Source organism: Natrix helvetica (genome assembly GCF_964273705.1).
Source record: "Natrix helvetica genome assembly, chromosome: 13".
NCBI lineage: Eukaryota > Metazoa > Chordata > Lepidosauria > Squamata > Natricidae > Natrix > Natrix helvetica.
The window spans coordinates 10966942-10993977 of record NC_138557.1 but is presented as its reverse complement, the minus strand read 5'-3'; the positions used below and the strand labels follow the sequence as shown (position 1 = coordinate 10993977).

At 43.0% G+C, this 27036-nt stretch overlaps 1 protein-coding gene across 2 annotated transcripts in view; it reads right to left on the bottom strand.

Annotated features, from left to right (window-relative positions):
- The window catches only part of SEC14L5 (SEC14 like lipid binding 5), a 59012-nt gene that overhangs the window by 5704 nt on the left and 26272 nt on the right, over nt 1-27036 (bottom strand). For both annotated transcript variants that reach the window (XM_081966085.1, XM_081966086.1), the window contains 12 exons: nt 18063-18212; nt 17806-17937; nt 15078-15206; nt 13562-13781; nt 8656-8768; nt 7167-7356; nt 6842-6930; nt 5459-5529; nt 4252-4423; nt 3328-3462; nt 1838-1975; nt 75-320 (listed from right to left, as the gene is read on the bottom strand). In XM_081966085.1, the coding sequence (XP_081822211.1) occupies nt 75-320; nt 1838-1975; nt 3328-3462; nt 4252-4423; nt 5459-5529; nt 6842-6930; nt 7167-7356; nt 8656-8768; nt 13562-13781; nt 15078-15206; nt 17806-17937; nt 18063-18212 (1785 nt within the window). The remainder of the gene's footprint in view (nt 1-74; nt 321-1837; nt 1976-3327; nt 3463-4251; nt 4424-5458; nt 5530-6841; nt 6931-7166; nt 7357-8655; nt 8769-13561; nt 13782-15077; nt 15207-17805; nt 17938-18062; nt 18213-27036) is intronic.

Sequence of the window (27036 nt, the reverse complement as noted above, 5' to 3'; positions counted from 1 at the left end):
AGCTGGGTCAGAGCAGCTTGCTTTCTCCTTATGATTAGGCCCAGAACCGTTTTGGGGAGGGGGCGCAATCTCACCTGGATGCTCTCGCCTTCACGGCAGACCAAGGGAGTCTCCACACGGCTGTAATCCAATCCCAGGATCCAACTCTTGCCGATGAGTTGCACATTTTCCCCAGACGTCAAAGGGGTTGGCATGGCAGATTCCTTCCGGACGGTCTCGGGGGCTCGTTTGGAATGGAAGAGGCTGAACACCACGTCTCCTTTGAGGATGTCAAAATCCCAAGTGATCACAGATTCTCCTTCCAGTATCTCTACAACGATCTAGATTCGAAGACAGAAAAATCTTATGTCCAGCCAGCTTCTTCAGGGAGGTTGCTGATGAAATTAGATCTTCTAAGATCCGGTCAACATGGTGTGTGTGTGGGGGGATGCTTTGCTGCTAAATCTACTTGGTTGGCAGAGGGCTGCAGGAGGCCGTCGTGACCGAAAAAGGAGGCTATCACAGTCGAAAATGGGGCACAGAGGGGCTCCCCACCCAGCCACCACGGCTCTGTTGTTCCTGGCGGAGGGCTAGCAAAACAAGCTAGAAATAAAACAAAAGGAGAAATCTTTCCCGTTTTGCATTTGAGCATGCCAAAAAGGACAGGAAAGGAGAAAGAGGGAAGAGAAAGAAAAAGAAGGAAAGAGAGCAAAGTGTCAGGCCTGCAGTCATATTCCTTTTAGGATCTTTGGCCTGCCACACTCTCTCTTATTTTACTATGCTGTTTCATTAGTGGGTAATTGGGAGAGGGAATAGTAAGGAGTAGAATGTGAATGTGTGGTTGTCAAAATAAAACATTCCTCTCTAGAAGCCCAAGGTCACCCTTTGTCTCCGCACCTCTGCACCTGACCGGAACTAGATGGGTGGAAATGCCAGCGTGGCAGAGGAAGATTGGACCATGTGATGGACTTGTGGGTGTGGGGCAAGAGGATGAACTTTCAACTGGGTGGAAAACCCAGGAAGCTTTCAGATTCGGGTTTCCCACAGATGTGCCAACATGTCTCTCTTCATAAATTGGAACTTTGAGGAAAGCTCTGCCTTGGACTCTGATTTAATTCTGGATGATATTTGGAATGATGACACAGGCCTGACACTTTGCTGTCTTCCCATATTCCCTTCTTTTTATTTTTCTTTCTCTTCCCTTTCTCCTTTCCTGTCCTTTTTGGCATGCTCAAATGCAAAAGAAGGAAAGAGGGGAAGGAAGAAGGAAGGAGAACATGGAGGAACAGAAAAAGAAGAAGAAAAGGAAGAAAGGAAGGAAGGAAGGAAGGAAGGAAGGAAGGAAGGAAGGAAGGAAGGAGATTATAATGACAGTGAGGGAGGGCTGAGGGAAGTCCTGCCTTAGCACTTGGCCACCACAGGTGCCCCCTCAACATGAGTGACATTGATCTGGCCATGCCCACTCTGGTCACTTCCCCCTCCCCCCCGAGGTCAAACATAACCGTAATGAAATCGAGTTTGATACTCCTGATCTAGATTCCCTGGTGAACTTTTTATTAGGGCTACATGGGCCCTTTCAGACTCTAAAATGATTCTTCAGAGCACAAGTGGAGGTGGAGGTAGGATGCTGGAATATCTAACAGACACATGTTGACCCGGTGGAGAAAACAAAACCAGTTGCAAACAATCATCTCAGTCCAGAAGGTAACCGAGGGGCCACAAGAAACATTAACTCCATCTTAATTAGACAATTAAGATCCTGCTCCAGGATCTTAATCAAGTCATTGCTGGGTGGCATGGAAAAGCAGAATGTATCTACTATACCTGTCATTAAATAGAAGGTATTTTTCGGTCTTACCTCCTGGGGGGCCCCTTTGAAAATATTTGCAGAGTGATAAATGGTTTCCGTCCAGAGACGAATATGATCCGCGGTTTCGGACTCTTCATCTGTTTGATACAGGGATTTGGGGACAAGACCACCTTCAGGCACGTTACACTGTGGGGGGAAGGAAAATGGATAGTCAGATAAGATGCCTTTGTAAATGTCAACATCCCAAATAGGAAGAGCTCTTGTTTTCCCGGATCTTCGGTTTACAGCTATGAAAGCTTCTTCTGAATTCTCTCTAAACTCAGAAGGAGAGATTTGTTCTTTATCCGACAGACTCCTTTTGGACAGAGACCAAAGGAAGACCAGATCCAGGTTAGTACCATCCTGGAGGTTAGTATCACCAGGAATGCAAGAGCATCTCAAGAAGGCAATGGCCAACGGCTTCAATGCCCAACTGGCAAGATTCATTTTTCTAGCCCTGTACATGTATACATCCGAACAAGACTGCGTTGTTTGTCTCTGTCATATAATATACAGTATGTGGGTATATACATAATTATATTTATTTATGTATTTATTTGGCCATGTTTGTGTAGTGTACATTTGAGAGCTGCATGCAACGAAATTTCACTTTAATGTATGCCGATCAGTTCACATTCAACATGACAATAAAGTTATTATTCTATTCTGTTCTGTTCTGTTCTATTCTATTATTCTATTCTATTCTATTCCTGATTCTTTATTCTATTCTATTCTATTCTATTCCTGATTCTTTATTCTATCCTATTCTATTCCTGATTCTCTATTCTATTCTATTCCTGATTCTCTATTCTATTCTATTCCTGATTCTCTATTCTATTCTATTCCTGATTCTTTATTCTATTCTATTCTATTCCTGATTCTTTATTCTATTCTATTCCTGATTCTTTATTCTTTTCTATTCTACTCTATTCTTATTAGGATTGTTACATATTCATGTTATCAACGATTGGTAAGAATGTTAACATTCAAAGGCGGTCTAACTAAAGAATATTTGGACCAAAGAGCCGTGATGGCACAGTGGTAGAATGCAGCACCGCAGGCTACTTCCGCTGACTGCCGTTGGCCTGCAGTTCGGCAGTTCGAATCTCAACAGGCTCTATGTTGACTCGGCCTTCCATCCTTCTGAGGTCAGTAAAATGAGGACCCAGCTTGTTGGGGGCAATATGCTGATTCCGTAAACCGCTTACAGAGGGATGTAAAGCACTGTGAAGCGGTATATAAATCTAAGTGCTATTGCTCTTACTCTTCCTTTTCTCTCTCCTTCCTCCTTGTCTGCCCACAGCCAGGAGTTCGATCCTGACCAGCTCAAGGTTGACTCAGCCTTCCATCCCTCTGAGGTCGGGAAAATGAGGACCCAGATTGTTGGGGGCAAATAAGCTGATTCTGTAAACCTCTTAGAGAGGGCTGTAAAGCAACTGTGAAGTGGTATATAAGTCTAGGTGCTATTGCTATATACTACAGACATTATCCAAACATACCACACATTCTCCTCCAAGGAAGTCTGGAATCACGTCTTTTTCCAGATAATCTACAAGTCCTCCAGGACCCTGATAGTTGTTGCCGCTGTAAATGAGGAATTTTTGCCTGGTGTTTTCATTGATAAAGGGGCTCACCTAAAATCGATAGGAAAAAATGTTGCTGTTTTATCACTTGTCAATAAAATACTTTCCCAAGAGACCAAAATAAACTCACCCTTTGCTATTTTCACTTTTAAACTGCTTTTTTTTTTATTCCAAAGAAATATTTTTGCAGTGTTTCGCACTTTTCCCTTTTACAAAATAATTTTAAAAAGGCATAAAAAGAACTCTTTCCTCCCTCGTGGTGCAAATCTTTAAAATGAAGTTTACACTGGAGCCATAAGCAAAAGATAAAATTATGCATGAAAGAGCTGTAGTGATCAAGGTGGTTAGAATGCTGTATTGCAGGCTAACTCTACCGACTGCCAGCAGTTCGATCCTGACTGGTTCAAGGTTGACTCAGTCTTCCATCCTTCCCAAGTCGATAAAATGGGAGCCCAGATTGTTGGGGGGGGCAATATGCTGACCTATACCATTTATCCCATATCTGGTAGTATTCTGTTTCTTCTTTTCCCTGGATTTCTTTTGTTAATTTGTCCATTTCAGCCCAGTCCATAACCTTTCTTATTATTTCATCTTCGCTTGGAGTTAATTTGTTTTTCCATTTCTGGGCAAAGGCAATCCTCGCCGCCGTAATTATATGTAATATTAAATACTGAATTTCTTTTTTATATTTCGCAGTCATTATTCCTAATAAAAAAACTTCAGGTTTCCATTCTATTTTAACCCCTGTTATTACCTCTAGCCACTTTTTAAAAACCTTCCCTAAAGACCACCTCAAGGGGGGGGGGGGGAATTGTGTTTTCCCCTTTTACGTTTGCTCACCAAAGTCCAGAGAACAGGAAACACCCTTGGCGCTCGGACAATCAACAACCTTCCTAAAGTCTCCGGATAGTTGTCTTCAACCACTTCAATAATTCTGAGGAGAGTTTTCACACCAGGACGCCAGAGGTGACGCATATTCAGGCCTTCAAGGTCAACTAAACACGTCCAGGATCTGAAATGGAAGAAACAACAAGACAGTTTTTTTGCAATGCACAAGCAACATTAAAAGGGAATAAAGAGCCAGAAAAATTGTTAAAACAGGAGGTAGGAGAGGAGCAGACAAAGAATACAAATGAGCAAGAAGCTAACAAAGTAGAAAAAGAAAGGAAAAACAAAACGCAGTGGGATAGTGCTATTGAGATGTATAGAGGTACAGAAAGTGTTGAGAGTATAGGAAAATGGTATCCAAAAAAGAAATTAGCCAAAATGAAGAGAGAAATAATAGGAGGTGGAAAAAGAAAACTCGGGGGGACAGCCATTCAAATAACCTATCGAAAAGTGATAGGAAAAATTCAGAAGAAAAGATACAAGACATATAAAAAGAAGAAAAAAAGAAAAGAAAAACTAGGAATTGGAGATTAGTAGAATGAAATGAAAATAGTAGAATGAAATATTTTAAACATGATAATAGTATGCATCTAATTAAGATGTGTGTGAGTTATATTAAAACCTTTAAGTGTGCAACGTAATAACTTTGAATGTTTACTATATATAAAACTGAATTCGAAGGCACATGTTACTTGTAGAAAGATGGAAAGGGAACGTTGAATTTGGTTTATTTTAAAGGGAAGAAAAAAAATGAGATTGTTTATGTATATAATAAAAATAAAAAATTGGAAAATAGGAGAAGCAAAGTAATACGGCAAATTTGAAAATGGAAATATAATGTAAAATGTATTATGTATAGGTGAAAATGTTAAAAGGGATATCCGGACAACAAGACAGTTTTTTGCAACCTGTAAACTTGGCATTCCTCAACTCACTAGTCCTCAAGGCACAGGATCTGGTCAACTTCCTTATGTAAAAATTGGGGAGTTTTCACCAATGCCACTCAGAATAGTCTTCCAACCTCCCTACATTTTATCCAAAGTGTGAAAAAGGTAATTTGTTTAATGCGGTTATCACACTGACGGGGTCTCCTTAAATCTACCAAGTTGCTGACATCCTTCATGTTGATCTGCATTTGCATAATGAGATGCATACTAACGAGATGGGGCGTCCTACGAGGTTGGTGTTTTCTTCGCATCTTCTTTGTCCCTCCTCGTTAATTGACAAGACCTGAAAGGATAACAAAACACAAAAGTTTGGATCGTGACCTATTAAAATATTCTTCAGTTACAGGGCTTGGACGTGCTGGTCAGATCTTACAGCTGATAGAGAAACGCATTCTTTATTTTAACAGAAGCCTTTTATCTCTTGCCTTGTGAAGTTGGCGGAAGGGAAAAAAAGAGTTCTTCAGCAAAAAGAAAGGAGGGGAGGGGAGGGGAGGGGAGGGAGGGAAGAGAAGGAAGGAAGGAAGGAAGGAAGGAAGGAAGGAAGGAAGGAAGGAAGGAAGGAAGGAAGGAAAGGAGGGGAGGGGAGGGAGGGAAGAGAAGGAAGGAAGGAAGGAAGGAAGGAAGGAAGGAAGGAAGGAAGGAAGGAAGGAAGGAAGGAAAGGAGGAGAGGGGAGGGGAGGGAGGGAAGAGAAGGAAGGAAGGAAGGAAGGAAGGAAGGAAGGAAAGGAGGGGAGGGGAGGGGAGGGGAGGGAGGGAAGAGAAGGAAGGAAGGAAGGAAGGAAGGAAGGAAGGAAGGAAGGAAGGAAAGGAGGGGAGGGGAGGGGAGGGAAGGGGAGGGAGGGAAGAGAAGGAAGGAAGGAAGGAAGGAAGGAAGGAAGGAAGGAAAGGAGGGGAGGGGAGGGGAGGGAAGGGGAGGGAGGGAAGAGAAGGAAGGAAGGAAGGAAGGAAGGAAGGAAGGAAAGGAAAGGAGGGGAGGGGAGGGGAGGGGAGGGAAGGGAAGGAAGGGGAGGGGAGAGAAGGGGAAGGGAAGGGGAAGGAAGTGAAGGAAAGGAAGGGAGGGGAGGGAAAGAAAGGGAAGGGAAAGAAAGGAAGGGGAGGGGAGGGGAAGAAAGGAAGGGGAGGGGAGGGGAAGAAAGAAAGGGAAGGGAAAGGGAAGGAAGGGAAGGAAGGGAAGGAAAAGAAGGGAGGGAAGGGAAGGGAAGGTTACAGAAAATATTAGAATGCCCAGAAATGGATAGATTAACACTTAGTATTAAGGATAAAGAAGAAACTGAATATTTTTTGATATGGGATGTATTTTATCAATGGCTAGACAACAGAAACAGAAGTCAGAAAGGAGGAGACATAAAAAGAGGAAATATTAGTGTGTAGAGTTGTTAAAAGGAGGTGTTGAGTCTTATTGTTATTATATTATCAATATTATTGTGAGGAATACTACAACAAATATGTGGATAAGGATCGTTTAAAAATAACTCTAGATCACACACTGTTTGATGGAAATTGAATGTCCTATAAATGAAATAAAACATGAAAGAAGAAACGAAAAGAAAGGACCTTTGTCAAAGCTAAGTGTTTAACTTAAAGGTGCTTCTCACATGACGAAGAAGGGATTCCTCTCCCAGAGCTTTCACAAGACCTTTGGTGTCCATTTGCCCAAGGCGAAGGATGTAGAGGGGCCTCCCATCTTGAAAAACAAAGAAAGAATAAAGAAGCTGAATTTTAAAAACTGCCCGGAAAGACAAAATAAGCTTCCAGAAACATGAAAATTACCGTGTTTCCCCGAAAATAAGGCCCCGCCACCCTCAAAATAAACACTTGACCTGAAAGAGGTGCGTCTTATACTCCAAAAGATACGGTAACTCACAGACTGACGAACTTCGTGCCCAGAAACTGAGCAGAGGGCAACCGGTAGATGCTCACCTTTGTCCTGGTAATGCCAACCCCCGGCGTAGAATTCTTCCAAAAGGGAAGGTGGTCTCCAGGTTTGCAGAATGTAATCCACCTGGTATTGCTTTCGCCATGCCAAGGACTGGCAGAGCATTTCCCGAGCCTTGTCAATATTAAAGTCCCGAGCCCTGAGGAAACGGAGGATGTATTCATCTTTGGGAACCTGAGCAAAAGAGAGAGTTAAGTTAACGCTCAGTTTGTTGATTAGAGCCAGTAGGTGTAGCATGAAGAGGGGGTCAGGCTATTCTCCAAAGCCACAAACTTTGAGCTATACAATTTGGGATGAAGACCCTTTGAATGGTGTGGGAGAAGGAATGGATTTCCAGAGGAAAGAACTGCAGATTGCGGGAATCAGAAGCACTAATTCAGGTGACCCTGAGGACACAGGTAAACCTCCAAGTGGCCTCAACCACCCTCTAAAAGGATGCAAATGACCAGCTGTCTGCAAGAAGTATAAATCCTTCCATTCCCCACTATCCTGTCAGAGCTGAAGGAGCTTCTTGGATGAGAAGTGAAATGTCTTCAAAAGAAAAACAGGAAAGTCCAGTTGCCTCCTGAAAAAGCACCTTTGGGACAACCCTGACCTGGATGATGGAGAATCTCTACAGACTTTGAAGTATACAATTTGGAATGAGCACCCTTGGAATGGTGTGGGAGAAGGAACAGATTCCCAGAGGAAAGAATTGCAGACTGCGGGAATCAGAAGCACTAACTCAGGGGACCCTGAAACACAGACAAACCTCCAAGTGCTTCAACGACCCTCTAAAAAGGTTGCAAATGACCAACTGTCTGCAAGGAATATCAATCCTTCCATTCCCTCCCCCCCCCCAATCCTGTCAGAGCTGAAGAAGCTTCTTGGATGAGAAGCAAAATGTCTTCAAAAGAAAAACAAACAAGAAAGTCCAGTTGCCTCCTGAAAACGCACCTTGGGGACAATCCTGACCTGGATGACGTGGAATCTCTACAGACTTTTAGCTATACAATTTGGGATGAAGATCCTTGGAATGGTGTGAGAATAGGAACGGATTTCCAGAAGAAAAGAAATTGCAAGACTACAGAAACCATTTGCACCACTCAGGGGACCCTGAGGACACAGACAAACCTCCAAGTGTCCTCAAAGACCCTCCAAAAGGATGCAAATGACCAGCTGTCTGCAAGGACTATCAATCCTTCCATTCCCCACTATCCTGTCAGAATTTCTTGGATGAGAAGCAAAATGTCTTCAAAAGAAGGAAAACCAAGAAAGTTCAGCTGCCTCCTGAAGATGCACCTTTGGGACGTCTTGAAGTCACACAGCAAGGAAAACAGTTCAAAGGAGTCCTTCAGATAGAAGGGAACTGATTTAGAATGCAATCTTGTCAGCCGCTAATACAAACTACTTGGAGTTCCTTCACAAGTGGGACAGGAGCATCCAGAGAACACACAAGTTACACGCAACCACAGCTTCCCTGCCCCCAGTTACCTTGCCTTTCTGCATTTCTTGGAGCCACTGGCGAAGTCTGATCAAGCAGCTTTCCTGCATGGGGCTTAATTGTCCCAGGTAACGTTCTATGTAATCAGCATCCAGTTTGTCCCCTGGGGAGACAGAAAAATCAGCCATGGGAGAAGCTCAGAAAAAAAAATTAAGCAACCATGGGAGAATAAAGCTGTTAATGCATTTCTTGCCGTTTGCTTGCAGGCAGCCTGTAAGGATGTTGACAAGTTGTCCTTTCTTACCCGCTACCTCGTTCAGTGACCATCTGAATGTGGCAACAGTGCTGAAAACAAATAACCTTACAACCCATGCCTACATGTATGGCCTTTGCAGTATCAATTCAATCTTAAATTGCATTAAGAGAGGGATACAATCAAAATCAAGGGAGGTACTAATACCACTTTATAAGGCCCTAGTAGGACCACACCTAGAGTACCGCATCCAGTTTTGGTCACCACAACTATAAAAAATGATGTTGTGACTCTAGAAAGAGTGCAGAGAAGAGCAACCAGGATGATGAGGGGACTGGAGGGGCTAAAACATACGATGAACAGTTGCAGGAACTGGGCATGGCTAGTCTAGTGAAGAGAAGGACCAAGGGAGACAGGATAGCAGTCTTCCAATATTTGAAGAGCTGCCACAGAGAGGAGAGGGTCAACCTATTCTCCAAAGCACCTGAAGGCCAGACAAGGAATAATGGATGGAAACTGACCAAGGAGAGATTCAATCTGGAAATAAGGAGGAACTGTCTGACAATGAGAAAAATCAACCCATGGAACAAAAGTTGCCTTCAGAAGTTGTGAGAGCTTCATCACTTGAGACTTTCAAGAAGAGATTGGACTGCCATTTGTCAGAAATGGTGCAAGGTCTCCTGCTTGAGCGGGGTGGGTGGGGGGGAGGGGTTGGACTAGATGACCTATAAGGTCCCTTCCAACTATGTTAATCTGTTAATCTCTCATCCCACGATTCCCCACTGCAGTCAAGTATGTTTGCTCTCCTTCTCCCATCCCTGCAGATGAGAGAGATTCCAGAAGGGATTACAAGAGAGTAAGCAGGCATACAAGGGAAAGCAATATTCTAGCACAGGCACCCATGAGCGCAGCCTGATGTGTGGCTGCTTACTCTTTTGAAATCCCTTTCTCTCCAATCTCTTCACTTTTCAAGAGGCAGGGAGGGGAAAAAATGAAACAATTTCTGTAGGAAAATCCCTCTTCTCCTTAACTTGTTTCCTGGTGGGAAATATCAAATGGGGAGCACACACTGTCTGCTTTGTGTAGCATTTTCAGACTGCCGGCACCAAAGCATTGCTTTTGATATGCATTCCCCATTGTGTGCCTACTTACTCCCTTATTACCCTTCCTCTCCAGTGAATGGAAGTAGGAACATTAATTCCTTTCTTGTTAATTATCCCAGAGCTGTGGAAGTGAGGGATTAAAAGGGGGGGGGGGATAGGAAAAAGGAAAAGTCACTTGCTAAATCACCTATTTTCCTTCTTAGCCATCACTTCTGTTTAATGACAGAACTTCTGATCTCAACTGTGGTCACTAAAGAAGGACTACCTCTCCTTTTGTTCCAAAACGAAAAGGTTTGCTCCTGAGAAAGACGTTTGAAGTTTATCATTTCCAAAAATGATTCTTCCTCAACCCAAGAGGCTTTCATAGAACGTTTTGAAAACATGGCTCCTTCAAATTCTTCTGTTGGCCTTGCAAGACAATTGAAGATGCTTTAAGACATATTAGCCGATAATCCGGCGTTGTCCAGATATTTATTTATAGGGGGGAAATGTCCGGACCAAACGTAATTTCTAATGTTGGATTTCCCCCCTTATCAGAGGGAGCCCCCTTGTGGACTACTGTGAAGCCGTTACCATGGCAACTCTACTGCGCTGTATAGTAGAAACCATTTTACGGCAGTACAGTAGAAGCAATTTTAAGGCACAACAGGCTGTATTTTAACAGAACATACACCCCAAAGAGTGTTAGGGGTGTCTTACCCCCACAGTATTTGTTTCCAGAGAGTAAGTAATTTGTGTGCCAAGTTTGGTTGAAATTGCTTGAGGCGTTCCAGGGTTATATATATATATATACATTCCTGTAGATTCCTTGGACATTTCCAGCTACGTTCACTCTTGATTTCCAGTTAGAACAGAAGTCTATATAGTTCTGGGGGAAACAGCCGTTAAAATGTCATTGTGATGTTGACTCATCTTCCCAAAATACAGAATTTGACATTTTATAAATCACATTGGTCTTATCCAATCCGGCCCAGAATGATTTTACAGAGATGGAAATAAACGGGAACTCCTGAATGATGAGAAATGAAGAGGTGTTCACGATCAATTTCTGAAAGGTTTTTGTATTACAAAAAGATGAGAAGATGCAGCAATACATTTCTGTACAGTCTATATTAAAGACTGAATTGATTTTATTTCGACATATATGGTTCGTCTTAGTGTTTCTTTCTTCCCCCCCCCTCTTACTCTGATATTAAGTGCTGTAAGCACTGTAGTGCGTGTATTTTTTTTTCTTACACAATCACTGATATATATTACTTAGGTTTATTTACCATACAGGTAATCCTTGAATTACAATCCAGAACGAGGACACGGATTTCTGTTGCTAAGCGAGATGGTTATTAAGGGAGTCACACTTTTATGATTTTTGCTATAGTCATCAAGCAAATGTGGCTTCTTCCATTAACACTGCTTGTTGGAAGGCAGCTGGGAAGTTTGCAAATGTCAATCATATCATCCTTGGGTGATGCAACTATCTCTCTATATATAAATAGCTGTGTGTTTGTGTGTGTTCCAGCATAACTCTGGAACACCTCAAGCAATTTCAACCAAAGTTGGTACACAGATGACTTACTCTCTGGAAACAAATATTGTGAGGGTAAGACACCCCTAAAATCCCTCAGGATGTGTGTTTTGTTAAGATACAGCCTGTTGTGCCTTACAATGGCTTCTACTGTACAGCGCAGTGGAGTTGCCATGGTAACAGCTTCACAGTACTCCACAAGGGGGCTCCCTCTGGTATGGGGGAAAATCCAACATTAGAAATTACATTTGGTCCGGACATTTTCCCCCCCTATAAATAAATACCCGGGCCACGCCGGATTATCGGCTAATATGTATTTTAAAATCTTCAATTGTCTTGCAAGGCCAACAGAAGAATTTGAAGGAGCCATGTTTTCAAAACATTCTATGAAAGCCTCTCGGGTTGAGGAAGAATCGTTTTTGGAATAAACCCGGGCAACGCCTGTTTATCAGCACTAGTTATAAATACATACAGGCTTTCAAGCACCCAAATTTTGTGACTGTAAGGTTGCGGCAATAGTCAGAAGTGTGTTGGCCGGTTGTAAGTTGTAAGCGTCACTAAACGAATGGTTGTAAGTTGAGAACTACCTGTATAGGAAGTCTTCAACTAACAAGCCTTCTTTTAGTAGCCATTCGGAGTTACAATGGCACTTGGAAAAAATATCACTGTTTTTCACCCTTACAATCGTTGTAGCATCCTCCTTCAGTCACGTGGTTAACATTTGGCTAGCAACTAGCATGTATTTATGACGGTTGCAGTGTCTCGGGGGTAATGCGATCCCCTTTTATGACCTTCCAACAAGCAGTGTCAAAGGGGAAGCCAGTTACACTTAACGACCATGTTACTCACAACTGCAGTGGTTCACTTAACAACCACAGTGGTTCACCAAACAGCCTCAGCAAGGAAGATTGTGAAATGGAGCAAAAGTCACTTAGCAACCGTGCCGCTTGGCAGCAAGAGATTTTGGGCTCAATTGCAGTCGTACGTCGAGGACTACCTGCGTTTCACCAATAATAATAATAATGCAGAAAAAAATATTGACATTTCAATCGGACTCATCATTTCAGTGTACGTCTTATTTCGCTCCTCATTCTCCTTACCTCGACTCCCTTTCCTTTCCCCCTTTTCTTTGGACAATGGAGATGGAATGGTAACTATCATGACATGATTTGGGAGTGGGGGCCCCCCCCCAGGCCAGAGGCATTTGACATGTCCCCTGTGCTGAAGCCGTGGTGGGAGTCAACGTGTCAGAAATCACAAGGACATTCGTGGTGTGAGCTGCCAAAGCGTTCGACCTGTGCAACCGCCAGAAACGTTTTAAGAGAGCGCCTAATTCCTTAAAAAAAAAAAAATTCTAAATCCTCTACAAATCAACTGGAAAAGAGGCAAGCCAGGTTTCAGATCAACTTCTCCCTTTTTTTGGCTGAGCATTTTCCAAGCCGAGGAAGAGAAATGCAAAGTTATCCAGGCTGATGGGGAGAGGGGAAAAAAAATAACTGGCTGGAAAGAACGCAATGCTTTTTGCAAGGTGGGTTTTTCCCCCCGTGTAGAAAAGCACAACCCCAGCAGAACCAGGAAAACAGAAGGAAAATGCTCCAGAGTAGCCACTCTTTGGAGTGGACATCCGTATCCAACCAGCTCATCGGTTGCTGTGCCAGGAGGAGAAAAATCCAGAGGCGGCATCGGTGCCAAAAGCTTCTTGGAACAAAGAGAGACATACACACGCTTACAGACGAGAATGAAAGAAAGGGTTTTTTTTTTTCAAAGCTGGGTCCATGGGAGAGGACAACAGGATTGGCCCCCGTTCCCACTGCAAGTTTAAACTTAAAACAGGAATGATGAGACGGAACAGCAGGAGTCCAAGAATCAAAACTTTAGGTCCTCCGTGTTATCCTGAGCATAAGTTCTTGGAAAGACCAGATTGCAAACTTTAACAAGGTGGCACGTTAGAAAAGGAACGGAGAGAAGATTAGAAGCAGGATCAGGTTTCAAACATCCAAAGTGGTTCACGATATGGCAGAGCAGCGGTGAGGTTAATGGGAACAGCTGCCACGGATCCAGCTGTTATAAGCCATTACCTTCAGGAGTGGCAGCCTCCCCCGCAGGGCAGGCGTTGTTGCCTCGCTGTTCCTTCTCGCTTCCGTGCGGGCGGCTTTCCGGCGGTATTGTACCGTTATTGCTTCCAGATGGACTCCTCTTCCGGAGGCTCCCCTTGACTTCCGGGGGAGTCCACCGAGGGATAAAAGTGATCCCTTGGGATATCAGCTCCTTTAGATAATGCTCGATTACTTCTTTGCCCTGAAAGGAATTGATTTGAGACATTTAGAATTCAGCTGGCGCGATCTGTTTCGATGGGACAAAGAGATTTTGTGCAAAAGTCTCTAATTCAAGGGTTGTCAAACTCAAGGCCCAGGGGCCAGATCCACCCCGTGATGTGGTTAGATCTGGCCCCGCGAGGCTGCCCTGGAAACTATGAAGGACTGGCCCCTGGCATCTCAACTCATGTCGGCTGGGCACTGATCTAAAATTTGGTGGCAGCCATCTGGGCTAGAATGCGGTCAGCTTTAGATCCATGGGGCCCCTGTGGAGTCAGCAAGGGGCTGCCACCGCCCCCTGGGCGTCTACTGGAGATTATGGATCCAGGGGTGGGATATCCCTTTGAAAGATGGTTTGCCAGGCCTTTGCTGAATGTGAATGAGAGAAATTCACATTCGTTTAATCCAGTGGTTCTCAACCTGTGGGTCGGGACCCCTTTGGGTCCCTTCTGGTCCTGATGGCCGTGATTTGTTTGTGCATTGCCTTGGGGATGTCTCCTCGTACATCACCTCTCAGGTTTCCAGGTTTTTCTTGAGAGCTGTGACCATTAGAGGAGAGAGCTGTAACCTCCCTTAGTTGGGCTTTTGGTGACTGGCTGCTGTGTCTCTTTTTTAGTGGTCGTGTTTTGGTCTGTGACTGTAAATAAAGTATTATTATTATAAATGACCTTTTCACAGGGGTCGCCTAAGACCATCGGAAAACACGTATTTTCGATGGTCTTAGGAACCGAGACACCAATTTTATGGTTGGGGGTCACCACAACATGAGGAACTGTATTAAAGGGTCACGGCATTGGGAAGGTTGAGAACCACTGGTTTAATCAAAGGGGTTTTGTTGGGACCAGGACTCTGTCTCGTGCTTTTTGGGGAAGCCTAGGTCAGAACAGCAATGTATTTGAAGCAGAGACACTGCAGGGCACAAAAAGGTAAAGGAATCCCTGAAGATTTTACTCCCTATTTCTGACTATAGGGGGCACTGCTCATCTCCGTTTCAAGACCATCGAGTCAGCATTGTCCAAAGCTTGGGTCATATGACCAGCATGGCGTCCCGGAACGCTGTTTCCTCCCCACTGAAGTGCTACCTACTTATCTACTCGCGTTTTCACGCTTTCAAACTGCTAGGTTGGCAGGAGCCAAGGCAAGGACGGGAGCTCACCCCGTCTTGTGGCACTCGGGTCTCGAACCCGAGCGGCCGGCTTCCCAGTCGACAAGCCCAGCGCTTTTAACCACTGAGCCACCTTACCGCCCACGGTGCAATGCACGGAAGATCGCTATTCACCCGCTTGATGTTGGCTGTGTACTGCTTCATGGCGATCTTCTCCACCGTATTTTCAAACCCAAAGAACGATTTGATATCGAGGGATGCCGACTGTTCGAAACACGTCCAATCTTCGTTCTCCGGATGGACCTACCACAGAGAAATGGCAGTGTTGGAAACCAACCCAAGAAAGGTGATCAGGAAAATATTGGAATGTGCAGAAATGAACAGATTAACGCTGGCAATGAAGGAGAAAGAAGGAACTGAACATTATATGGCATGGGAATTATTTTATCCATGGTTAGAGAATAAAAACGGAAGTTGGAAATAAAAGGGGGAGATTAAAGAGGAGTAGAAAATAGGATAGAAATATAAATGATATGATAATTGTTAGTATGAGGAGGAGGAGGATTATTGTTATGCTTAATGTTGTTATTACATTTTTATCAGATGAAACATTAAGAGGAAAAAATGAACAGGTTCACTATAGCATATCTTTTAATGTACTATAATTCTAAGATTAGAGAATGAATATCCGTGAAAAGGACGTGGTAAATTTTGATGGTTATTGCACAGAAATATTTGTACCCAGACAACACACTGTTTAAGGAAAGATGGAATGTTCATTTTAAAAAGCAACAACAATAAAAACTAAAAAGAAAAGAGAGAAGAAATCAACCTGGCTTGCAATACCTAAAAAACAGCTTTGAAAAGGAATTTTGATTACATCTTTTATTTTCCCCTCCTTTCAGAGACTTTTCATTCAACTAGACATACCCAGTTCCTGCAACTGTTCTTCATATGTTTTAGCCTCCAGTCCCCTAATCCTCTTTGTTGCTCTTCTCTGCACTCTTTCTAGAGTCTCAACATGTTTTCTACATCATGGCGACCAAAATTGAATGCCGTATTCCAAGTGTGGCCTTACCAAGACCTTATAAAGTGGTATCAACACTTCACATGATCTTGATTCTATCCCTCTGTTGATGCAGCCTAGAACCGTGTTGGCTTTTTTGGCAGCTGCTGCACACTGCTGGCTCCTATTTAAATGGTTGTCCACTAGGACTCCAAGATCCCTCTAACAGTTACTACCATGGAGCAAGGTACCACCTATACTGTACCTGTGCATTTTCATTAAGCTAGACATACCCAGTTCCTGCAACCATTCTTTATAGGTTTTAGCCTCCAGTCTCCTAATCATCTTTGTTGCTCTTCTCTGCACTCTTTCTAGAGTCTCAACATTTTTTTTTACATCGTGGCAACCAAAACTGGGTGCAGGATGCCAAGCCCTGCCTTACCAAGGCATTATAAAGTGGTATTAACACTTCATGTGATTTTGATTCCATCCCTCTGAAGCAACCACATGCAAACATACAGTTCCTGGTTTCAAGAACTGAACAGAGTTGAGTTGAGTTGAGTTGAGTTGAGTAGAGTAGAGTAGAATAAAATAGAAATAGAAATAGAAATAGAAATAGAAATAGAAATAGAAATAGAATAGAATAGAATAGAATAGAATAGAATAACAGAGTTGGAAGGGACCTTGGAGGTCTTCTAGGCCAACCCACTGCTTAGGCAGGAAACCCTACACCACTTCAGACAAATGGTTATCCAATCTCTTCTTAAAGACTTCCAGTGTTGGAGAATCCACAACTTCTGGAGGCAAGTTGTTCCACTGATTAATTGTTCTAACTGACATTTTAAGGATGGTGTTTTTGATAGCTGGGGTCATCCAAAATAGCACTTATTTCCAAGCGTCTTAGCTTTCATGAAGCTATGTTTTGTCAGTAGGGACCAATAAAGCATGTCAGTAACTCAATCTGGACTTTTGTCGACCCAGCATAAAAAGGGTATTTTATTGTCTCGATTTGCTTCCTAAATGTCAGGGGCAGACAAAGGCAGTCACCTGCTGACCCGAAGACAAGCTTACAAGCATTCGTAGCTAAATGTGGTGGGTGGGTTTGGAGCAAAGAAGAAAAAAATAAATAAAACCAAATATGGAGTCTTGTTTCTCTTTTCTACGACTTCATTGGAAGACAAAAGAGTTTGTAGGATGGAATTTTAAGAGGAAATAGATGGTACGAAGTGACCATTTCTGTACCAGTAGATCTAACAATCCACCCACACCTATAAATATCAGCAAAACATGTTTTCCTTTGAAGATTATCTATGGAGATTCTCAGTCATCCAAGATATCTCAAAGATGTTGTTTTTTTTTCAAAAGGCAACTGGATTGTTGTTTTTTTTCTGGAGGAGGAGGGAAAGAAGAGGAGGAGGAGATGATGAAAAAGAAGTAGTAGTAGAGGAGGAGGAAGAGAAGGAGAAGAAGAAAGAGGAGGAAGAAACAAGAAGAAGAGGAGGAGGAGGAGGTGATGGTGGTGGTAGTTCTCATCCAAGAAAATTCATCAGCTGGTAAGGAACAAATCACAATAGTCTTCCTCAAGAAAAAATTAAAACAGCCCAATTGCCTTTCGAAAAAAAGCATCTTTGAGACCTCTGAAGATTGGTATTTCAAGTTTGGCTGGTGTCCTTCAAATGATGGTGATAAGGAGGAGGAGGAGGAGGAGGAGGAGGAGGAGGAGGAGGAGGAGGAGGAGGAGGAGGAGGAGGAGGAGGAGGAGGAGGAGGGGAAGAAGAGGAGGGAGGGCTGAGGAGGAGGAGTGAGGAGGATTGCAATGATATCCATTATAAAAAACTGACAAAATGCAAACCACAGTTATCAGGATCAGAGAAATCTCACAGTTGTATTACTGACCGAGTAGTTGCATGTCTCCAGGACAATGACACGATTGGCAAAGGTCTCATTATGAGCTTCAATAACAAGGGTTCTCTCTCTCCAGTTCACCGTATTTTTCTGAATGAAAAAGACATATTCTACCCCAGCAATCTGGAAAGAAACAGGAGCAAAAGTAAGAAGAGCAGCCTAAAAGGCAAAGGAAGAGCTAAGGGTGTCGGGGTTTCGAGATAGTTTAAGGACAGGGACTGTCAGAAGGAATGTGCTATAGTCCTTACTTTCTTGAGTAGCCGAGGTGCATCCACATTCAATTTGCAACTCCTTTCAATGATCTGAATGGCTCCGTCTTCACTCTTGGATTCGTGAAGGATCTCACTGCCCAGAAAAACTGGGATCTCTGGGCAGGTTGGAAAACGTTTTTCGTAAGCCTGGGAAGGAAGAAAGGAAGGAAGGAAGGAAGGAAGGAAGGAAGGAAGGAAGGAAGGAAGGAAGGACGAGAGAAGGAAGGAAGGAAGGAGGAGCGAGAGAAGGAAGGAACAAATGAGGAACAAGAGAAGGAAGGAAGGAGGAATAAGAGAAAAGGAGGGAGGAGGAATGAGAGAAGGAAGGAAGGAGGAATGAGATGAGGAAGGAAGGAAGGAGGAATGAAATAAGGAAGGAAGGACAGAGAAGGAATGAGAGAAGGGAGGGAGGGAGGGAGGAAGCAAGGAAGAGTGAATGAGAGAAGGAAGGAAGGAGATGGGAATGAGGGAAGGAAGGGAGCGAGAGGAGAAGGGGGAAGGAAGGGAAGGAGGAAGAGGAAAGAGAAAGGAGGAAGTGGAGAGGGAAGAGAAATAAGAGAAGAAGGATGGAGGGGAGGGAGAAAGGGGAAGAAGGGGAGGGAAGAGAGGGAAGGAAGGAAGGAAGGACCATTGTTTTAGGGTGCAGTTGCTTAAACGTACATTTCTATGCCTGTAAAATATTGCTTACTAAGAATGCCAACTATCATAACAAATTCAGGGAGGTCTTATTTTCGTGAAGACATTTCAGGTCAGCAAGACGTAAACAAGCAACGAAAGCTTGAAAACTCCAACCCGTGCAGTAAGAATCAAGTTAACAGGATTGCAAAAGACAATTTTGTTGAATGAAGGTCAATTGTCCAGTCCCTGGAGCAACCGTTTACAACCTTGCATGATAGACATTAGCCCTGTGGAGCCAAAAAAAGGGATTTAATTTCTCAGCAGAGGAGAACCAAAAAGATAAGTCCTCCTGGATCCCAGGAAATGGTCTGCATATCTGTAATAAATGGCTTTGGAAGATCACTTTTCGGCACCTGACTTGGAGGTAGTAACTCTGTTTCTAAAACAGTACTAATTACTAATGTGCTCTCACAATTCTTGTTCTCTTAGATCTCCTAACAGGATCTTAGATCTCCTAAATCAGGCATAGCATCCACCCCTCAGTGGGACTCTTGTGGTCCCCCGTCAAATTGTAAGCTATAGAGTCCTGGTGTTTGATTTTTATAAAAAAATATAAACGATGCTGCACTTCAATGGTAAGATAACCTAGACATTTATATTTCCATACCTGGAATACTGCAAGCAATTTTGGTCACCATACTACAAAAAAGAATGTTTGGAAAAAGTTCAGAGAAGAGCAACTAAGAGGATCAAAGCCCTGGAGACTAAACCATATAAAGAACGGCTGCAGGATTTGGGATTTGGCTAGTCTAGAGAAAAGGAGGACTAGGGGTGAAATGATAGCAGGATTCCAGCATTGGAGGGGCTGCCACAAAGAAGAGGGGGCCAAATTATTCTCCAAGCACCGGAGGGCAGGACATATGTATATGTTTGGTTTTTCTTGCCTAAGTGTAAGACTTTACTTTTCTCTACACTGAATTTCATTTTGTTAGATAGGGCCACCATATATGAACCCCAGGAAAACCCTTGAGTAAATCTCCCTTATAGTCAGGATTTCAGCACAAGCAAACACAACGGGGCTTATTTCATTTTTACTCAGCCTTCAGTTCATGAACCATTGCCGTTACATAATCCAACTGCTTCTTGAAAGAGTCTGCCTGCCTTGTCAGCATACAATTAAAAATGCTCAGGTTTCATCTAAAGAGGAAAAAGTCACAGCATCCTCCTAACCCACTGGGTCATTTACCTTACATGTGTGTGAGCGTCAAGAGGATACAACGAGATCGGTACTAATTTTGACCAAACAGGAGAGAAAGAGATGGGGCAAAAAGAACCAGAGATGTTTCTCCACTGATATATATATTTTCCCCCCATTTCAGCACAGCTCACATCAGCCGATGACCTTGAGAAAGAGATTATGCAACACATCCTGTGCTCTGAAGGCCATAAATATCAGCAGCCGGCCTTCCAAGGCACAAGAATATCCAAGTGTTAAGCCAGAAGCAATTAAACACCCCACGGAGATCATGCCAGTTTTCAACCCGACTCCAGGTCAACTTCAAATATCTTCGAAAGCCACTCTCCACATGAGCTATGGCAATTTCCTAACCTCCCTTCCATTCAAAATGGAAATAAGCGGCCCAGAAAGATTCTTAGGAAGGCAATCTCGGTTCAGTCTTACCCGTGACTCAGAATAACAGAACAGCAGAGTTGGAAGGGACCTTGGAGGTCTTCTAGTCCAACCTCCTGCTCAGGCAGGAAACTCTAGACCAGTGGGTCTCAACCTTCCTAATGCTGAGACCCTTTAATACAGTTCCTCATGTTGTGGTAACCCCCAACCATAAAATTGTTTTATGTTTTCCGTATTTTTTTGAAAATATGTGTTTTCCGATGGTCTTAGGCGACCCCATGAAAGGAGTCAGTCTCTCTCTCTCTCTCTCTCTCTCTCTCTCTCTCTCTCTCTCTCTCTCTCTCTCTCTCTCTCTCTCTCTCTCTCTGTATATCTATCTAATCTATTTTCCTTTCTATCTCTCTATCTCTGTCTATCTCTATGCATAGCTATCGATCTAATTATTTTTCTATCTATCTATCTATCTATCTACCTATCTATCATCTATCTACTTTTGTATCCATCTATCTATCATAGCTATCTATCATCTATCTACATCTGTATCTATCTATCTATCTATCTATCTATCTATCTATCTATCTATCTATCTATCTATCTATCATCTATCTATCTATCTATCTATCTATCTATCTATCATCTATCTATCTATCTATCTATCTATCTATCTATCTATCATCTATCTATCTATCTACATCTGTATCTGTCTGTCTGCCTGTCTGTCTGTCTATCTATCAATCAATCAATCAATCAATCAATCATATATCTACATTTGTATTTATCCATTCTGAAGAACTGAAGAAGCTTCTCGGATAAGAAGTGAAACATCTTCAAAAAAAAACAAAGGAAGTCCAGCTGCCTCTTGAAAAAGCACCTTTGGCACAACTATGACTGGGATGACTGAGAATCTCCATAACTTCCATAAAGGGAAAAAAAGTGATATTCTGGTTCAGGGTGGTTCTTAAAATCAATAAATAATACGGGAAGCTCGCAACCGCATTTCTTAATGGTTGGACAATGGTTAGTAGATCAGCTGATCCAGAAAGCAGGTTGCTGTAGGACACTCAAATTGATGCAATAACAAAAGTCTCCTAAAATAAAATTGAGGGACGCAGTGGCTCAGTGGCTAAGACGCTGAGCTTGTCGATCAGAAAGGTCGGCAGTTCGATGGTTTGAATCCCTAGTGCCGTGTAATGGAGTGAGCTCCCATGACTTGTCCCAGCTTCTGCCAACCTAGCAGTTCGAAAGCACGTAAAAAATGTAAGTAGAAAAATGGGAACCACCTTTGGTGGGAAGGTAACAGCGTTCTGGGCACCTTTGGCATTAGTCATGCCAGCCACATGACCACGGAGATGTCTTCGGACAGCACTGGTTCTTCGGCTTTGAAACGGAGATGAGCACTGCCCCCTAGAGTCGGGAAAGACTAGCACATACAGTATGCGAGGGGAACCTTTACCTTTTAAGGTAAAATTATGAAAAGCTGCTGCTTTGGGCAGAATGCCAACATCACTACACACAGACACATACACACAGAAAGATGTACACAACACACACACACACAGACACACACACTTATTAAAGCATTTATTCGTTCTTCATTCATTATCGTCACACTTCTATACCACCCCACATGTCACCTAAGTGATGCTTAACATTTAAAACACACACAATGGTTTGGGCACGGGTTGCTAATTTTTGCTGACAAGCTTTGCTTTGCTTTTTTTTCATTTTATGGCTACCACATCAGGCCATCGGGGTCTTGCGCTTCACAGCACGGCAACGGATGACAAACCAAGCTGCGAACAGCTGACTTGACATTTAACACGGCTTGTTTGTAACACAGCATCTTTGCTCAGGATTAAATGACATTTAATGATGCATGAGCTCTCGTGTCTACACGGAAGGCAACCCCTCCCCCCTCCCCCACGCAGATGTCATTTGTAAAGAAATACACGAAGTAGAATTGAGACACGGAAAAAAATGAAGCCGTGTTTTTAAATGAATTAGGAATTAAGAGTCACAAAAATGAAATAGCTTTAGAAATGCTGTTGGTTGTTGTTGTTGGAGACGAAATGAGTTTGTGTCCAATTTTACGAAATTTTTGGCCACAGTCGTTAAAACAAATCGCTGCCGTCGTTAAATGAATCATGCAGTCCTAGAACAAATCAGTCTCCTTCCATTGACTTGACTTATGGGAAGCCAGCTGAGAAGGTTGCAAAGCAGGGGTGAAATCCAACAGGTTCTGGAGAACCGGTAGCGGAAATTTTGAGTAGTTCGGAGAACCGGTAGCGGAAATTTTGAGTAGTTCGGAGAACAGGTAGCGGAAATTTTGAGTAGTTCGGAGAACCGGTAGCGAAAATTTTGAGTAGTTCGGAGAACCGGTAGCGGAAATTTTGAGTAGTTCGAAGAACCGGTAACGGAAATTTTGAGTAGTTCGGAGAACCGGTAGCGGAAATTTTGAGTAGTTCAGAGAACCGGTAGCGGAAATTTTGAGTAGTTTGGAGAACCGGTAGCGGAAATTTTGAGTAGTTCGGAGAACCAGTAGCGGAAATTTTGAGTAGTTCAGAGAACCGGTAGCGGAAATTTTAGGTAGTTTGGAGAACCGGTAGTGGAAATTTTGAGTAGTTCGGAGAACAGGTAGCGGAAATTTTGAGTAGTTCGGAGAACCGGTAGCGGAAATTTTGAGTAGTTCGGAGAACCGGTAGCGGAAATTTTGAGTAGTTCAGAGAACCGGTAGCGGAAATTTTAGGTAGTTTGGAGAACCGGTAGCGGAAATTTTGAGTAGTTCGGAGAACCGGTAGCGGAAATTTTAGGTAGTTCGGAGAACAGGTAGCGGAAATTTTGAGTAGTTTGGAGAACCGGCAAATGCCACCTCTGTGTGGCCCCCAGAGTGGGGTGGGAATGGAGATTTTGCAGTATCCTTCCCCTGGCATGCCCACCAAGCCACGCCCACCAAACCACACCTGCAGAACCGGTAGTAAAAAAATTTGAATTTCACCACTGTTGCAAAGGGTAATCACATGACCCTGGGGCAGCTCGACTGTCATAAATACGTGACAAGCATCTGAATTTTGATCAAATGACCATGGGGGATTCCCTAACGGTGCTAACAATAAACCGGTGGAACAGCTTGCCTCCAGAAGCTGTGGTTTAGGAAACTGGATAGCCATTTGTCTGAAATGGCATAGGGCAGGTGTGTCAAACTCAAGGCCCGGGTGAAATCAGGTGAAAGGTCCTTGATGCTCTCTGAACTTGTTTGTTTTCTTGCAGAAGTTTTATTACCATAACTATCCATGTTTCAGGCATGAAATTCAGCAGGTTCTGACAGGTTCTGGAGAAACATTAGCGGACATTTTGAGTCATTTGGAAAACCAAATAGAGAATAGAATAGAATAGAGAATGGAATGGAATATAGAATAGAAAAGGGAATGGAATGGAATAGAATAGTAGAGAATGGAATGGAATAGAATGGAATAGAATAGAGAATGGAATGGAATAGAATAGAGAATAGAATAGAATAGAGAATGGAATGGAATATAGAATAGAATAGAGAATAGAATAGGGAATGGAATAGAATAGAACAGAATAGGGAATGGAATGGAATAGAATAGATAAAAGAATAGAATAGAATAGAGAATGGAATGGAATGGAATGGAGAACAGAAGAGAAGAGAAAAGAATTTGGAAGGGACCTTGGAGGTCTTCTAGTCCAGCCCCCTGCTCAAGCAGGAGAACCTACATCATCTCAGACAAGTGACTGTTTAGACTCTTCTTAAAAACCTCCAGTGATGGAGTGCCCACAATTTCTGGAGGCAAACTAGTTCCACTGGTTAATAGGGTTAGGGTAATGAACCATCTGCAAGAAAACAAGTACTCTCAGAGAGCACCAAGGACCCCTCCAAAGTCAGTTGCTTGGCAACGGACTCATATTGCAGTCTCCCGGGGTCACGCGATCCCCTTCTGCAACCTTCCCATGAGCAGCATCCGAGGGGAAAGCGGGACTCACTTCTTCACAACTGCAGCAGCAACTCACTTCACAACGGTGGCCAGAACGTTCGTCAAAACGGTGGCAAAGAGCCCACTTAATCACCGTCTCACTTAGCCACAGGAACGTCGGGCTCCGTGGCAGTCGCAAGTCGAGGACTACCAGTGTAACCCTACACCAGGGCCGTACCCCTGCAGGCAGCCCCCTCCCGCCAAGCGCAGCATGCCAGCGCGCTCAAGGTTCTCGCAACAGCCTGGCTTTGACAAGTAGCGACCTCATCTGAACCTGCTGGAGGGGAGCAGGCCTTACCGTCGCGCAGATGACCCAGCTGTAACCGCTAACCCGAAGGAGAAGGTTACGGCTGAAAGCAGATTCCAGAAGAACCTCAGCCTTCCTCGGCTGAGCTATAAACAGAACCAGCCTCGAGGGGTGTAGCTTTCCCTCGGTCCTTCGCGACAAAGCTTCAGGCAAGGAGAAGCTGGAGCCCAGGCCCCCTTCGCACAAAATGCCCTCGGTTTTTCAGCCTTTGCTCTTTCTCAGCCGGCAAATGCGCCGTTAAGTCTCCAATTTTACACACAGGACAAGTTAAACGGGAAGTTTCTCCAGGAGGGAGAGGACCGGATCGGGCAGGGCTGCAAGAGAAGGATTAAATCCCAGCTTTTCTGCAAAGCAGCTGTTTCTTTTTTTCCAACAATAATGACAGAATAAAGAAGGAACACATTTTTTGCAATTACAGAATGCCACGGCTTCCGAGGGAGTTTTTTTTCTTTTTTTCTTTTTCTTCTTCTTCATTGTTTATTTGGCTTCCTTCCAGCAATGACAGACATTTTTTTTTCAAAAGGGAAATGAAAAGGAAGATAAAAAGCAACGGTAAGAATTTTGCCCGGTCAGCCAATAAGCAGAGGTGGCTTCCGGTGACTTTGGTTGGTGGACAATGGCCGCCAATCCCACGGTTTACTTAGGAAACAGACAGGATTTAGGAGTCAAGTTAAAGTTTTCCATCAATGGGACTTGGGGGACACTGTAAAAGCAAGTTTTATCACACAGGGTAACAAAGGAGAAATTCTGTCGAGTAAACAATGCCCCAAACCAAAGAACTATCATTGCAGACAAACAAGCTAACAGTAAACTATGGCCTAATCAAGGAATCACGAAGACCATCCAACAGGGCAAGCCATGAGCATATCAACTAACAACAAATCTAATTCCCTTCTAGCACTGATGATGTTACCTGGTTTGGTAATGAAATGGCTGCAAGAAAACCTCAACCACTACCTCCTCCTCTTAGCTACATAACCAACATTCCATCTAGCACTGATGATGTTACCTAGTTTGGCAATGAAATGTCTGCAAGAAAACCTCCTCCTCTTCTTCCTCCTCCTCTCTACAAACCCACTCCCTTCTAGCACTGATGATGGTATCTGGTCTGGTAATGAAATGCCTGCAAGAAAACCGCCAAGCTCAAAGAGCATCAAAGACCCTACAAGTCAAACCTGAGCTACAAATATTCCCTTTTCTAGAGCAATTCTCTACTTTTGAAAGTAGCAGTGCAGTAGAGTCTTTGAAGACAAAGACTCAAAATCTCTTTTTTTCCCCTCTCCCTATCTTTGATTGGTTTTAGAGTTCTCCTGAATATATTTTTTCGCCCAGGGGAGTGCATCTACAGGATAATTCATCTCCCCCCCCAAAAAAAATTCATTAAGATGGAAGAAATGGTATCACAGACAACAAGGCGCAATGTGTAGATAAGGTCAACTTCATTACACAAATGCCATTGCTGGAATTATAGATTTGTTTCTGGCCTCTGCTTGTTGTATTCGGGTCTTTTCCCGTGTAAGATTGAGATTGTCTTGGCAACGTTTCAGCGTGGTCTCACTCACCATCTTTAGGCTGGGTTTGGGGCTTAAAGTGTGATCGGAGCTGCCATTTTTCTATAAATCTTGGTGGGGGAATGTGGATATATATATACACACACACACATACATACACATAGACGGGAAAGATACCCCAAGCAACAGCAGATACTGAAACCAGAAACCGTCATGTTCATTGCAGATGTTTGCAAAATTGTTTAGGAATGTGACAAGTACCAGGGTCGCTAGGAATCAACTGTACAGTTTCATCAGCTACTCACAGCTTCATCCGCCTGATGCTGTCCTGTTTCAGAAATCTTCAAAAATGAGTTGCAAAAATGCAAACTCTGGAACAGAAAGGCAGGGAAGAGGGGAAGCGCTTTCAGACAATGGAATGGAATGGAATAGAATAGAATAGATATTTGAGTTTAGAATAGAATAGGAATAGAATAGAAGTTAGAGAATAGAATAGAATAGAATAGAATAGAACAGAACAGAAGTTAGAGTTTAGAATAGAATAGGAATAGAATAGAAGTTAGAGAATAGAATAGAATAGAATAGAACAGAACAGAATAGAACAGAACAGAAGTTAGAGTTTAGAATAGAAGTTAGAAAACAGAATAGTTATAGTTTAGAATAGAATAGAAGTTAGAGAATAGAATAGTTAGAGTTTAGAATAGAATAGAAGTTAGAGAATAGAATAGAATAGAATAGAAGTTAGAGAATAGAATACAATAGAATAGAAGAGAGAATAGAATAGAATAGAATAGAATAGAATACAATAGAATAGAATAGAATAGAATAGAATAGAATAGAATAGAATAGAATAGAATAGAATAGAATAGAATAGAATAGAATAGAGGTTGGAGAATAGAATAGAAGTTAGAGA